This window comes from Molothrus aeneus, chromosome 5 (genome assembly GCF_037042795.1).
Source record: "Molothrus aeneus isolate 106 chromosome 5, BPBGC_Maene_1.0, whole genome shotgun sequence".
Lineage (NCBI taxonomy): Eukaryota > Metazoa > Chordata > Aves > Passeriformes > Icteridae > Molothrus > Molothrus aeneus.
Window position 1 is genome coordinate 20463057 of NC_089650.1, and position 15800 is coordinate 20478856.

Here is a 15800-nt window from a genome sequence, read left to right on the forward strand (position 1 = left end):
GGTTTTGTTCCTTGGATTCTAGTAACTTCCTGCTTTAATTCTTTCAGAAAAAACATTTGACTAAGCAGTGGTATTTCTAGTGGTAACTGTGGTGTTAACTTGATTTATCCTTGGAGTGGTCTCTTTAGAAATGTGTTTATCATCAGGTAGTCACAGTTTTCTGTGGCCTTACAAAGCTCTTGAGTGAATGTGTAATATCCTTCCTGATAATGCTTTCTGTGGCATACTGACAGCTGTCTTACCTTTCCAAACATAGCTTGCCAAGAACATGAGGAGAAATTATAGCTTAAAAACCTTCAAAGAGTGAGGCATTTCTACATTGCTGTACATTATGTACACATAAGGTGTACTTGTATGCATGTGAGAAAGAGGTGGGATTTTTTTCTTTACTGATATTTATTTGCTTTCTGAATTCCACTGTGAAAGTTTTCCTAGGAGGTTGCTAAAACAGAAGGAATTTTCCTTGCTGCATACTCAGTCATATCTTAACATGTAGATGTACGATACAATATGCTTAGGAATTTAATGTTGGCCTTTAGAATTATTGTTAGAAAATTTGTTCATCACAGGGGGAGAAGGGTGCATAGCTAATGTCAAATCTGGTGTTCTTCAAAAGCACTGCAGCAATTTTGAGTCTTTGAAATTTAAGGATATGTATAGTAATGCCACTTATACTTACCATTATTTTTGGTGGTCTGTATCTTTTCCACTGTTTTTACAGTATCCTGTGCAAACAGCAGACCAGTAGATTACAGAGTTTTGATGTGATGCTGTTAACTGGGAAGAGTGATCAGCATTGCATATGAGTGCTGAATTTGTAGTTGAGGAGAGACAAAAATAAGGTTATAGATATTGAGAGTGCAAGTGGTGCTTGTAGATGCTGCATGCCTTGGTGAGAGTATTTGGTTCTTTATGCTATTCTGAGATCTCAGGTAATCATTTTCTTAGAATGCCAGAATCAAATCTTTGTCCTCAAAACTCAAGTGATTATATGAGGACATATAATGAGTTTGGAAAGGCTTTGAATTTTTTGGCTGCTAAGTAGTTTCACAAGGAAGGATTTTTTGTTTCTTACAGTTCAAAACAAGTCACATCTTGCACTTCTGTGTTGTTTTCATTTTTCCCATTTCCTGCACAGAGTCTTTATAATTCTCTCGTTTTCATTCAGCATGCCAATGAATAATTTCAGATTACATCTTAATAAGGCACGAGTCATGGCATGGAGTATGGAGTTGTGATGTTTTGAATAATTTATTGATCTCATTTTTGAATGAAAAATGACTAGTGAAGAGGATGGGCCAGCTGGTTGCAGTAAGAAGGGTGAGAAGCAGCCTCTGGGGATTAAATGCTTCCACATCAGGCTCTGCAAAGAATCTCTGTGCTTACCATATAACCTAAGCATCAAACACAGTCATTTTTCAGTGCCCCCGAGATCTTGGTGCTTTAGAAGTAGATGTCAAGTCTAGCATATCTCTTTATTTTGAGCTAACTCAGCAGAATGAAGTTCACTTTTCTTCAGTGTTTGAGAGTGTATCAAATTTCTTAGTAAGAGCCACACCTTCCATTTATTCACTTACATTTCAGGAGTAAGTCTCATGCTTTGGCCTTTAGAAAGTCTGTAGCAGTGCAGCAAAGAGAAGACTTTAATTCCCTTGTGATTTACCTAGTTTCTTGAGCAGGGTGTGCAGTCTGTCATCCTCATTGAGGATCTAATGAGATCTGATCCCTGCCTGGCAGCCTTTTAACAGCAGGTGCAAGCTCCCAAACAAGCAGAGGGCATGGTGTATTAGCAAAATGACTCACTTCATCAGTGTCGTGTGCCTCTTACAAATATTGCTCCATCCTGTGAATGGTGCAGTGCATCTGATTCTAAAAGCCATTTGAAGGACATGGTTTATGGGATTGAATTTATCAAGGTAATTTTTATCAGTGTTGAAATCTTCATACAGAAGTGGGGAAGGAGGAAGTTTATATCTGTTTTCATATTGTAAAGAAACCTTGAAATGCATGCCAGAGTTGATGTATGACAGAACGGTATTTTAATTATACACCTAGAGTGTTAAATGTATTTAAGCTTTTTGGTTTTCACTCTGAAACACCTGGCTTGCAGTTTACATTGCTGTTTCACCAGATTTTAGGTTTTTATCACCTGTGGTTATCTATAGACAACAAATATTGAATAGTAGCTTTATAAAATAGAGTGATTTATTGATACAGTAAATACTGTATCTCTTTACTACTGGCACAGGGAATCCTGACCTTATTTAGTCTGCAGTGGAATCTCGATGACCCTACTACAACCATGGTCTGTAACAGTATAGTTGTAAGTCCTTTCTTTGTATACGTGCAGTCCTCCATGACTTAGACTGACTCAAAAAAGTGTGAGAAAATGCTGCAACATAATTAGACATTTTGCACAGGACATCCCTTACTAGATAAAAGCTGGGGATCAGCAGCTTTGTGAAGGTAATGAAACTCCACTGAGTACTGACTAAAATCACATATCTGTGCTTTTCCAGACATGGAGAGCTACATGTGTAATGGTTGTCTGTAGTAGGTCTGTTTGTTTGGAGGGCACATGATACCATCACTGTCAGTAAGCTTCTGTAGCTGCAGACTGAGAGGCTGCTCCCTCTTGGTTTCCAGATATGTTGGGATACATCTCAGCAGTATTTGATCTTGAACTTGGTCTTACTTCTAAGTGGCAGTGAGTTGATTAGACTCTTCAAGACTTTTTTGTTGAGGATTGGGTGATTAGTTTAACTCAGGAAAACTCAGCACTTTGGGCTGTTGGTTTTTCAAGAATTAGTGGGGGTGGAAGGCCATTTATTGAAGCCAAGCTGTTAAATTTCATCAGTCCTCTGTTGAAGGCATAATGCTTGAATGATAACATAAACCATGTTAAGGAGCTGTTGTCCCATGTAATGAGTAGGAAAAAATGCTTTGTGTGATGAAAGCTGTGTACCAGATATAATGCTGAATTGCTCTCTGGTTTTGTGCTATAGGAGAACTTGAGATAAAGTTTTAAGTGTGATACACACCTTTATTGCCCAGAGACTTGAGTTTCTGCTGCCAGATTGTCCTTTTGAAAGGGTGAAAAAATCCAAAACACCATGTCCAGGCATTCATTCGGTAGCCAAATAAAAAACATACTTTGTTAAGTAAAACACAAAACACAAACCTCTTTTCCATTCGGCCAACTAATTCTTTGTCAGCCTTCACTGAATCTTGTTATTTTGATGCAAAGGAAACTTGGTTGTTGAACTATTAAGACTATTTTAAAAAATAATAACCCATGAAAAACCTGAAGGTCTGTTGGGGTGACATCTGAATTACATAATTTTTCATTTAACTTCTTTGTTAACATTGCAACAACAGTCTCCTTTTCTCATACAGAGTTCACTGCAAAGTGAATCTGCAAATATTTTTAGCACTACTTGTTTTGTCTTTCTCCAAAGCAGAAGTATTTTTTGCTGACATTAATGTCAGATTCTCTTTTCTTTCAGGGGAAAAAATGAGTAATGAAAATTAAACTGAATTTAAAGTGAGTTTTTAACAGGAGTTTAGAGCTGGTCATCTTGGGGTTTTTCAGTAGGTTAACAACAATTTTAAGAAATACAAAAATTAATTTCACTTCTGTCATTAAAGTCTGCAAATGTGGCAGTACATAGAAGCAATTAACTCGCATATGTTTTATTATGGTCGGCTTTCACAGTAAAACTATCAGTGTTTTGGATTGATTTCTTGTAGTTCAGTTATTGCAACGAGAAAACAATTGCAAAAGAGTCATGTTTGTCGCAGGTCAGATGTGGACATGTTATCTCAAGTTATAAGATCACTGAGTACTCACTCAAGTGATGACTCCATTATAGTTTGTAAAAGCAGTATACTTTATTGGACTTATGGTTATTTCTTTAGAGAATGGACATTGAGTTCTCAAAAAAAAACCCTGGTATTTTGCTTCTTTAATTACTGGAGTTCATGATTGAATGTTAAGAAGTAGCTTACTTGCAGTTGTGACCTCTGAATTCATATTTGAATTGTATCTGAGCTCAATATCACTGAGTAATTTTAATTTGCCAAAGAATATCATACTCGTACTTATCTTCACTAAGGAAAGTTGCCAAACAAAAAACACAGATTTTTTAAAAAGTCTCATAAGAACTGTTTGCTGTGTTTGGAGGAAGAGAGAGTTAGTGTCTAAGAATGCTGCCAGAAATTTAGTGTGGTCTTTGCAGGATTGCACATGACCAGGTTTTATAGTAATGTATTGGTGATCAAGGGCTCTTCACATCACATTTGAGGTATTAATTATGTCCTTGTTTCTAATGGAGTGTTCCTTAATGGCAAGAGCCGTTTCTCTCCATACTGCTGACTTGTCCTGTGGCTTTGAACATAGTTATTTATTCTTTGCTTGGGTTTACTCATGGGCAGAATTAAGTTTTACATACGTCTTAGTGTTGTTGCAATGCTTAATTAATATTTATAGAGGCCTTTGACATCCTGTGATGAAAGGAACTCTGCAAGTGTTCAGTAGTGGTATTATTTTATTAGTGAAAATGCAGGAGGAGTCAGAAGGATACCAGTTTTGAATTCAGAGTGAGCAATGGAGTCATTCTGTAACCTTGAGCAGGTCGTGCAGTCTCTTGTTTTGTTACATATCCTGGGAAAGCTCTGTTTTGCAGCATGTGTTATTAAATGCCATCCTTTCCTCCCCCAAGTCCATTCTGAGGAAAAAAAGGTAAAAAGTGAACAAACACACACAACTTTACTTAGCTGCTAAACATAGCAGGTATTTCTTAAGGAAACAGATCATTAACGGGGACAGAGGGTGGAGAAGGGAGTGGATGTGACAGTTGCATTTCAGAGTCAACATGAGAACTTGAGCGTGTGTTATCTGGTCACAGACCAGACTGGATTTTGCCTGTTACAGATCTCTCTCATTTGAGTTGAGTATGCACCGTGCTTAACTGCAACTTCACTGTATATAATCTTTATTGCATTCTAAGAGCTCACTAATCCATGATACTCAGCTGGTAAACAAGTTCTTTCTTCTGACTGAATATTGTCTGTATTTTGAGCTTTGTGATTGTCAAGATTGATAGTCAGCTCTTATAGCATCTTGTATTTGACTATTGCATAATAATATAAATCTCAGTCACTTGTGAGGTTTTTTCCTCAACTGACAGAGGAAGGTTATGATTACATGCTGTCATTAAAATTACAAGATAGTGAGGAACTTTTGAAAAGTATACATCTGTTTCAAGACTGAGCCAGCTAGACATTTACCTAATTATATAAGGCACAATAACATTAAATAGTTATTTGCCATGCTTCACGCATGCAAATACAGGGTTTTTTATTTCCTTTATTTTTTTATTTCCTACACAGTGCTATATCTGCATTTTATTCATTGCACAAAACACGTAGGTGTGGTTTACAACAAGGGGCATCACAACTTTTATTTGAAGTACTTGAGCAAGGTGAGCAGCTTACCCAGTGAAGTGTGAGGCATAGCTGAATGTAAGTGCCAGTTTATGCCAGTGCAGTACAGTGAATTCAAATTGAAAGCACCTGGATCTTTGTCCTGCTTTATTGCAGTTTGGCTGGACAGCTTGTTCCTGGGGGCTTTTTACTTGTCTTTAGTCCTGCTTCAGCTCTCAGCTCAGCTGGCCTAAGGATGAAGAGGAACAGTGTTTGTCCCTACTGAGAATAAACAATGGTTTGTAGTCTTGAAGAACAGCAGTTATTTAAACCCCCATGCTTTACATGACCCTAGTTATAAGTCTTCATTTATGGAGCGTGCCTTGTAGTAATGGAATATCAAGAATTTACCTGCCTGGCTTCAGCTGAATATGCTGAACATATATTTAGGTAGATTTGTTCCATGATAGAGTAATTTGTTGAGATTTCTACAGCATTTTCCAGAGCTGGAAAATGTGTTACTTGCTTCTGCCTTTAACTTAGACTTCCTGATATGGATCATGACAGGCCTGGAAGTTTGTAACTGAATATTTGCAGCAAGTAACTGAATGAATTTTCTTACCTGTTAAAAATAAATATTGCCTCAGGTAATAAATGGAGTGGAAAATACAAACCTTAATACCTTTGCCAAGAAAATCTGAGCAAGCTGTACAGAGTTGTTTGAACTTCTAATACATTTAAAAAACAACCTTAACTTGCTGGTTCTTCCACTTTGACCTACAACCAAAGAATAATAACTTAGTGTGGAAAGCCTTGTTCTTAACTTCACACTGATAAAACTAAATACATTCTACCTTTAGTATTCTGATTTAGTATAATTAAAATAATGACTTACGGTTTGATAAATGTTATTTTCATTACTACAGTGCCCTGAAGCACTGCATGTGGAAAATTTTATAATATTACACAGATCTGGAGGTATGTAATGTGCTTGTCAGACTATTAACTTGCATAAAGTGTTTTGGTTTTTGTAGCATAGAAATTTAGAGTGTTTCTTTGGAAACTGAATAAAAGTAAGCAGTCAGATCCCTTCCAAAATGAAATGTAAATTACACCACTATGCAACTGCGAGGGTATCCTTATAATATCCCCATGCAGGTAGAATTCAAGCATCTTGCCGTTCAGTAGAAGCTGCCTGTAAGCAGTATGACTGTGTCTTGGCTTGGTTTGGTGAGGGATTTTTTCCCAGTAATTCAATAGTCACTAAATAGAAACTACTTCACTGATACTTATATTTTAATTTTTTTCTTGATCTGAAGTGCCATGTCATGAATGTTAAGAAAGCCTCCAGTATTTTCAAGTGTGTTAAAAAGTGCAGCAAGTAACACTGTAATAATGTTGTCTGATGTTTTCTTTATTTTCCCCTTCCCCTACAAGTCTGTTCTTTATCTGTAGATAGTCTGGATCTTTACCAGGATGGCTTTTAGGTCCTAGGGTTTTATTGACTGAGAAGCACAAATATATATAAATGTCAAAGTTTGAAATAAATGTAACTACTTGTTAAAGATTCTGTATAATCCAGTTTTTTACTGTCTGTGCAGCCGCTGCTGGTGCCACAAATGATGTTCTGGCAGAAAGCGTTTCATTTGATTAAACTGTATTATACTTATTCAGTATTCTTTTCTGAAATGTCACATTCTGACATTAAAACAAGTGTCATAATTGTTGTGTGCACTGTGGCATAGTTACCTTACTATGGGAAATAAATAAATTTCCTGTGACTCTTTTAGTGTTGAAAAATAATTCTTTTCTTGGCATTTAAGAATAGAACTTTGTACTCTAAGAAAGTACAGAGCTCTTTTGTTAAAATCAAATTTATGCTGTAGGCAGGAGTTAGCATTTCATTTTTAACTGCAGTTGTATTAATAGTATTATTTTAATAGCACTTCTCATACATATCTACAAGAATGCACTATTAAGGTGGCAGTAATACTGGTGTCCCAGTTTGTAACACGTTCAAAGCCCCAGTAAGACATTGGCAAAGCTGCCAGGAGAGGCTTGAGCCTCACTTGTGGAAATGATCTGGGCTGCTGAATGCAGTGGTGTCCTGGTACAGACCTGGAATGGAGGGTAGCTCATTTAGCTACCTGCTGCAGTCCTTCTGCAGAGGATGTGTCAGTAATTAGTTTCCTGCTCACTGGACCACTAAGTACAGAGCTATGTTTTTGTTCTATGCTAATACATTTTTTAGAGGAAGTATTCCAGAGCTGCATTTCCAGCTGGTGACACAGAGCTGGTACTGTGCAGTGCCAAGTGCACTGGCAGCAGGACAGTCTGGTGCTGCTCACGTTCAACATCTGTATTAATGACGTGCTCTGTTGGGATGGAACAAACCCTCAGCACCTTTGCAGGTGATATCAAATGAGGCTGAATGGTTGACTCCTCTGGAGATTAAGGTTGCCATTCAGGGGAAACACAGTAGGCTGGAGAAAAGGGCCTGACAAGCCTCTTGAAATTTAACAATTGTAGATGGAAAGTACTACATCTGTGTCAAAAGAACCCCCTGCTATAGCCTAGGCTAGACATCCACTGATTAGACTGTAGCTCTGCAGAAACAACACCTGAAGGTCCTGTGAAAGAAAAAGTAGAATGTGAATCAGCAGGATGTCCTTGCTGTTAAGAAACCAGCCATGTGCTGTGCTGTATTAGCAAGGATATAGCCAGTGGGTCAAGAGAAGGCATTCAATGCTTTGAAGTCCATCTTTAACATACTGTGTCCAGGTTTGGTTCTCATAGAGGGAAGACACTGATCTTGAGGATTGCCAGCTCTCTCTTCCCAGTGAAATAACTGACTTGTGTCCCTGTAGCAGGCACAGGTTCTTCCTTGATTTTATTCTGGTAGCTGTTACCCTTTTACTGGTCTGTGCTGTGTCTTGGGGCTGTCAGAATGACACAGGTATTTTTATTGGCAAACACTTACAGATAAAGCAGCTTTCTACATGTGTGAGTAGTTTGTAGAGGAAAAGAAAGCTTTTTGATGATCACATAAAATCTTAAAATCCTGAAAGGAACTATGTCTTGCCAAAGGGATGTCCTGATAGGATACATTACAGGACATCTTAATTACAGGCAAATTTCTGACCTCATGTTTTGCCACTCTTGGGCTAATTTTACCACTTTTCACAGTTGTCTAAACATACTTTACCTGTGTCTTTGGTGTGCATGGTTGTGCATGCTATGAAATAATAATTATAGTTCTGCAAGAGCTCCAAAGTGTTTAAAGCCTGAAGTAGAGGAGAAAACTTGCTCAGTTCTTACGTTTTAGAATTTTGGCTGTAGCTCTCCATTTTCTTAATGCTTTCTTTTTTATCAGTTGGCTAACATGTAGGAACTTCAAATTTTATCTGGAAGCCAGTTTTTTAATATATCAATAGATAGAAATTGTACAGCTGGAAAGAGTAATTCTGCTTAAAGGAGTGCAAGCAAGAAATACAGAATTTTTAAAAATCTTTATCTTTTTAACATATTTCAAGGTTTTCTCATGAAGCGGTGACTCTTAAAACTGAAATTGCCCCCTTTAGTTGCTGAAGAGCTGAGAAAAAAACCTCAATTTCTGTGAGCATTTGTTGTTGTACTGTAGGGCTTATATCATCCAGCTCTCTAAAGAGCCCTTTATGCTCGTGTATAGAATATATCTAAAACACACCACAAAGATACAGGTAGATAACGGTGTATATAGATACATCACAAAATTCTATATATAGACTACACGACAAATAATTAATTTTCCTCTGTTAACAAGTGTAATAACAGTTGGTAAGGAGCATTCCTTAGAACATGTCCTTTGAGCTGAGTGAGTTTGCTGATGTGTGGAGTTGGTTGTTATCCGCAGCAGTGGCCAGCTGCTGATGCTGTGCTGCGATAAAGGCCTATCGCTTGGGCCAGCCACGCTGGTAAAGTGCACAGCGTTCTTGCTCTGACGCTGTTCTGGCTTTCAGCCAAAGAGAAGAAAAAGCAGCTTACTCTTGAAAAGGAATAATCTTTTGAAAACGCTGCTTTAGAGCACTTCTAAAAACACCCTTTCTGTCTTTTATTTAATACATGGTGAGTATGTGTTGTGTTTGTATAAAATCCACAGCTTTCCCTGGGAGAGAGAGAGGACAGGCTTTTTATCTTACATAAGGTGTATATACTATTTACACATGTTGCAAATATGAAAGTCTAAATTTCATACTCTGAAGGACTGAGTTCTGCTATCGAGATTTCACTTAGATTCAGAAAGTGTGGGACAATAATCCTTTTCCTAGATGGCCAGTTTTGAACTGCACAGTTTATCCCTTGCATCGGTATTGCAGTTTTTCAGTGATGCTTTGAATTTCTGTCTCACTTCAAGCAAACAAATAATTTTTTTCCCCTCTTTAAAGATTTTATACTCTAGGTCTTCAGGAATGCTATTCTGAAGTATCAGTTGTTTTTCCTTATAAACATCAGAAATCACTTGGCCTAAAGTAATTTCATATTCCATTTTTGTCAGTTCAGCCTAAAGACTGACTTTTAAAATGGCTATCTCCCATGTAAGCATATTTTGTATGGCTGTCTAATCTATGCATGCAAGCATTGCCTAATAAGAAAGAAGACTGTGATGTTGAGTATTTTAACTTCTGTTAAAATAAAATGTATTAATCCCATTTTGACTCTTTTGATCAGCAAGATCATAACTCTTTATTTACATGGCTTAGTCTAGTGGAAGTAATTTTACCTTTTAGGAATGTAGGGTCTGTCAGCCCTGGAATTTATTCCATGCTGTGTTACATCTTGCTTCTGTTTGATGTTCTCTTTAAATGCACTGGAGCACACTTGCATGTTTGTACATGCCACACTCTTCTCATGCTGCTGAAATAATGAAGCATGCCTGTTGAGTGGGATATATTAAATGAAAGTGAAGTAAAATTGTAAGGATTTCTATGCTCAAGTTGTGTTGCATTTAATTTTGCTTCATTTTTGGTCTCTGACATCCAGCTTCCTGATATGATTTAAAAGCTTTCATCCCTTTTTCAAGCTGTAGACCGCCAGTGTTCATTGCTGCAGCAAGAAGGGCTTGCACCTCAAGGAACTCACTTGGGAGTTGGTAGTATGCCTTTTCTTCATTGCTTATGACCCTTAGTTGTAATAATTTTATGCTTTTTAATGCATTAATGTGAGTTGAATTTGCTTCCCATATACTCATCTAAGTTCCAGAGAAAGTCCAAACAAGTGAAGGTCAAGGACAGAGCTTGATGAAGAGAAATAAAATGGAAGTAAATGAAAACCACTTGCCAGTGGCCAGCAGCAAGATGTTCATGAGATAGCACAGTTGAAGACATTTCACTTTGCTGTAAGAGGTTTTGTCCCTGTATGGAGTGAAGGGAGCTTCTGTTGTGGAAGTTGCACCTGGACTTGAGCTTGTTAAAAGGTGTTTTGCAGCACATCTGAGACACCAGTGTGTGATGCCTAATTCTGCTGATATCCAGGCTGTATAACTTAATACTGAGAAAACTTTCAGCAATGTTGAGAAGTTAGGTGCTTGTAGTTCACTTGAAATCCTTTTGCTTCAAATCTTGACCAATATTGGATACCCTATTGTTGGATAAATTTCTGGTTTAATCGAGTTTTGAGTCTTTCCATCTGTTTCCAAAAGACTTGAAATATATTTGTGGTCTGATATTTTGGATCACTAGAGGCTTATCTGTAAGGAAGAGTTATTAATAGCTCAGGTTTTGCTTCTAAGTGACAGTGGTCTGTGCATGCAAATCATTTTCTGCTTATGGTGAAGGCCTTTAGTTCTGGCTAGTTGTGGCTGATGGCTTGAGGGAAGACTTAGCAGTTCAGGTGACGTGGTAGCTATATAGATATAAAAGTGCTTCTGGTCCTGCAAGTGTGGTTTCAGAATCCCAGTGTTCTGAAAGAGGATGCACAAGTTGGCTCACAATTTGGAAGCAGGTTTGTAAATTGCCCTATGCTTATCACAACACAAAGAACAGCGTGCACCTGTAGAAGTTTATTGCCACTCCTGTGTCATAGTGTAGCTAACTCAAGTTGACTGTACTGAAATGAGGTAAAGTGTGAGGTCAGGAGGAGGGAGGAGCACTCACAGTACTGGTAGTGCGCATCTTCACATGTGAGGAACTTCGAAACTCTCACACCATTGGCCTGTGGTGTTGCGAAAGGAACTGGGAGCTGCCATGCACTAAAGTGCCATTCTAGGAGTTTTCATTTCTTATATTTCACTTTTACCTTTTTTGTGCAGTTTTAGTTTGAGGGTGACCTTAGAGGATTATGGGGTTTGTGTAGACTAATACTGTGTGACGCTTTATCTGTGCCTATCAAAGTGTGTTGGCAGCAGATAGTGTGCAATATGTTTATGTCATCTTGTCTCACAGTTCAGTTTGTGACACCAAGAGCTGCCTTTGAAGGCAACTTCTGTCCTCTACCTGTGCCTTAAGCCCATCATGTTGTCAGAACAACTCTCTAAAATAGAATTTTCTGGAAAAATTAGTATTAGAATTTTACAGGAAATAAACAATTTCCAAAACAGGTAAATTGTTTTGAGGGAGAACATGTTTCTTGAATGTCTGGTTTTGCTTTTTTTTTTTTCCCCCCTAAAATGGATGTTTTGATAACATGGGCTTCACAGCTGGTTTCTATTAGGTCTCTAGTTAACTAGTGGAAAAAAAACTCTTTTCTCTAAAATAATTTCTTTTGACTTAGCCAGAAGAGGTTGTTTTAAGAACATAGATAAGGTATAATGCATCATAGATACTGGGTTTATTTGCCTTTGCTTTTTTCTAGACTGAAGATAACATTTTGGATTACAATTTACAGTTTCTCATAATCTGTAAACTGTTAATATGCCTTACTTTAAATACTTGGAATTAAAATCTGTAATATGCTTTTAAAATACTTCTTAGTTATGTTGATTTTAAGATTTTGTGGGAGATCTTAAAGTGCAATTAGGTCATATTTTTAGATCAACACATGTTTTCTTGAAAAAAAAAAAGCAGATTAAAAAGCTGGCTGCTGATTGCTATTTAGCAGACTTCCTCTTCAGGGTTGTGGTGTGTCCGTGTTCCCATTACAGTGTGCTCATAACAAAACCCGGAACCACACCCCATTGTATTACTCTAAATTCACTCTGCTTGGAGTTGATGGGTTTTATCCCCCTATTGATCTCCTCAGTGTGAGCAGCTGTTTACTGGAAAGCACCTGATGGACCCTGAGTTTTCAGCAGGCCAGGAAGAACTGTCTTTTGGCTAATGAGATGCTAATGGGCAGCATTATCTCTGGAATAAATCGAGGAGGTGATTGAAAGCTTTGTTGATGTTGAATTTCTCAGAACATTTAACACTGCAAGTTAAACTTGTATTCAACAAGCATCTTGCAATCAGCTGAAGAGGAAAATCATCGATTATAAAACAAATGTTAGTGAAATGCATCGAAGAGTAGCACTCGTGTTCCCCAGAATAACAATAAGATGCTTATCCTTCTAGTTCAGTGAACTTTCACCGTGGTTGTACGTCGTTAGTGTGTCTGTAGCATCTATTCTTGCTCTGTCATTTGGAAAGTGTAACTTTGTACCTCTGACGTGTTTGTGGGGTTTCGCTCAGCACTTTGTCAGGAGCTTTGGGGTCTCCTACATGTGGTGTTCACATAGGTCCCTTCCACCTTAGTAGAGCTTACGTGAATTGAAGCCTAAATAAAGTTTTGGTAAATGAAGTAAACCAAGTGTTGGTTGCTGCTGTGTTGTCGCTGTTGAGGATGCACCCAATGGAATATTAAATCTCTACTAAAAAGCAGAAGGGGAGGTTGTCCTGCAAAGCAAAAGGGTTTCTCTGCAGCCTTAGTCCACATAGATCAAAAAACAAGGCAGCAGCAATTGCAATCTCCATGTCCTAAATTTATCACAAAGGCAGACCATAACTAGGTGATTACTTTCAGGCTATGGATCTTTTGTCCTGGAATCCTTTTAAGGCTGCGTGTCACTGTAAGCCATAGTTTCAGCTGTGATTGTGAATGTGGTTCTTTTCTCTTTCTTTTCTATTCCCTTCTCATCTGCTCACAAAAGTAAGGAAAGTGCTTTTAAGTAGAAAGCCGCCTGTGTGCCAAGCAGTTTAATGGAAGTCATTTTGTATTTTGATCCTACCATTTTTCAGCAGCTCTTTTGAGACATCTCCTTTAAAACTTCTTTTTAAACATTTGCCTCCTGCAAGAAAGTGTTTTGGAAATAGTGTATAGTTGTAACATGCACTGCAGCCCAAAAGACATACAACTTTTATCTTGTCAAGCTATGTAAACATAATAAAAGTAGCAACTTAGAATGATGAGGGTGTCACAGGAGAACTTTTTCATCTTGCTCACAATCTATGGCTCAAAGAAAATAAAAACTTATTTTTATTTATGTCTGTCTCAATGCTATGACAGACAGTGCAAGGAAATAAAAACTTATTTTTATATATGTCTGTCTCAATGCTATGACAGACAGTGCAAAGTACACTAAGCTCCCCAGTGTTTCACTGAAAAAGTGTAGTAATTGCATTTGGTGGTAACTTCAGGATGTTGTTACTAAGGACTCATCTTGCCCTTATCAATTTTATCCATCCATGAAGAAAGGGAGCCCAGCTTTAGGAAAGCACTAAGTAATTTATTACTCTTTATAGGACCTTGGTCATTTAGAGAGTTCTTGGAAGTCCTCAATCAGGAACCTGTTAATACATAGCATCTCAAAATACTTTTGTAGGAATCAGTTGTGTAAATGTCTTTGCACTCTGGCTTTGGAGTAATGAGTGAAAATGAAAAGAAGGACATTTCTTTTACCTTTACTGTATAGATGCAATTCAAGGAAAAGTCTGTACAACATGACAGGAAAGCTAACTCAACTCTTTTTTTAAACTGTGGTCAAAAAAGTCCTTTGATTTAGATGTAAAAACAAAAAATTGTTCAGTACTATTATAAACTCGGGTTTTGTTTTTAATACTGTTCTGATTTTTATAAAATTTTCTTCTTAAAGATTGTGGGATATAGTTGTTAGTTGGTTCCCATTTGTAGAGTCTCTGATCCTACTCCTCATCTGTCGAATCATCTTTTTACATTAATGATCTTTGTCTTAATCTTTCCCTATAAAAAGAAATTACTCCAAGTAAGCTGGTAATTTGGCCTTAAATTTCTTTATAAGGAGGTGAAGAGAACTGGTTAACAAAAATGTGATTCACCATAGAAACAGCTCAGCCAATAGTATGTATGCAGTAAATTAACTATTCCATGGTACTTTCATATTTAATACAGAACATAGCAACAAGATGATGGCTTGACAACAATAGCAGCTGCATGGTTGGTTTTTTTGGGGGTTTTTTTGTTTTTTTTTTCATTTTTTTGAAAGAATGTTCTTGTGAGAAAAAAATAGATTCCCTGGAAAGTAATTTATATTACAAGTTTCATCACAAAAATTCTGTGGGTGGATACAATAGCCTAGAAATTAAATTAGAGATTTGTATAATAAATGATAGGTTTGATTTGATGTGACACTTCTAGTCTCTTACAAGTGACATAACTACAGGCAATAGAATAATCTCTTCCCCTTGTGAAGATAAATGTTGTATCAGACCAAACTATCTTATATTAAATTACAACTTCCCTTTTTATTTTTTTACCATATGAAAAGATTCACGAGACTCTTCGTTAAATAATAGCATGACCCAATTATAAGAGTACTTTGGCCAAAATGCCTTGAAGATATTTTCTATTATCAGCTATGTGATTAATTTATGTGGGAAACTGCCGTAACAGACCTGATCTGAAAAAAGGAATTTTCCTTTATGCAGCATGTGGCATGATTGTGGCCATACTGAGCTAGAAAGGTGCTTTTCTTATCACAATTGGACAGAAACCCTCAGATAGAAATGAAGTATGATAACAGGAGTGTGATAACTTGACTGTCTCTCTTGCAGTGAAGAGGTTTATGGTCTGTGTGGCTCTTACACAACTTGATTGTACTCAGACCGTTGTTTCTCATGTTTTGGCAGAGAGAAGGAGCAAGAAAGGGAAGAACAGTTAATGGAAGACAAGAAAAGGAAGAAGGAGGATAAGAAAAAGAAGGACTCTGCTCAGAAGGTGGGTTTTGATATTTGAATTCTTTTATCCAGCTGAAACATAAATAGTGTTGGTGGTAATAAGATGTTAAATTTTTTTGTATTTGAACTTAAAAACGGATTGTTGAAGAGTGGTGCTCTTTAAAAACACTTTAAAGACACCACTCTTAGAGTGATGCTTCTTTAAAGAATCTTTTTTGCATCATTTTCCTGGAACTGAAATGTTTGACTTGGATATTTCTTCTCCTTGGAGTG

The 15800-nt window shown here is 37.2% G+C and overlaps 1 protein-coding gene across 2 annotated transcripts in view; it reads left to right on the top strand.

The window, feature by feature from the left end:
• The window catches only part of TNRC6B (trinucleotide repeat containing adaptor 6B), a 119469-nt gene that overhangs the window by 63507 nt on the left and 40162 nt on the right, over positions 1 to 15800 (top strand). For both annotated transcript variants that reach the window (XM_066550235.1, XM_066550236.1), the window contains one exon: positions 15480 to 15567. In XM_066550235.1, coding sequence (XP_066406332.1) covers positions 15480 to 15567 — 88 coding nt within the window. The remainder of the gene's footprint in view (positions 1 to 15479; positions 15568 to 15800) is intronic.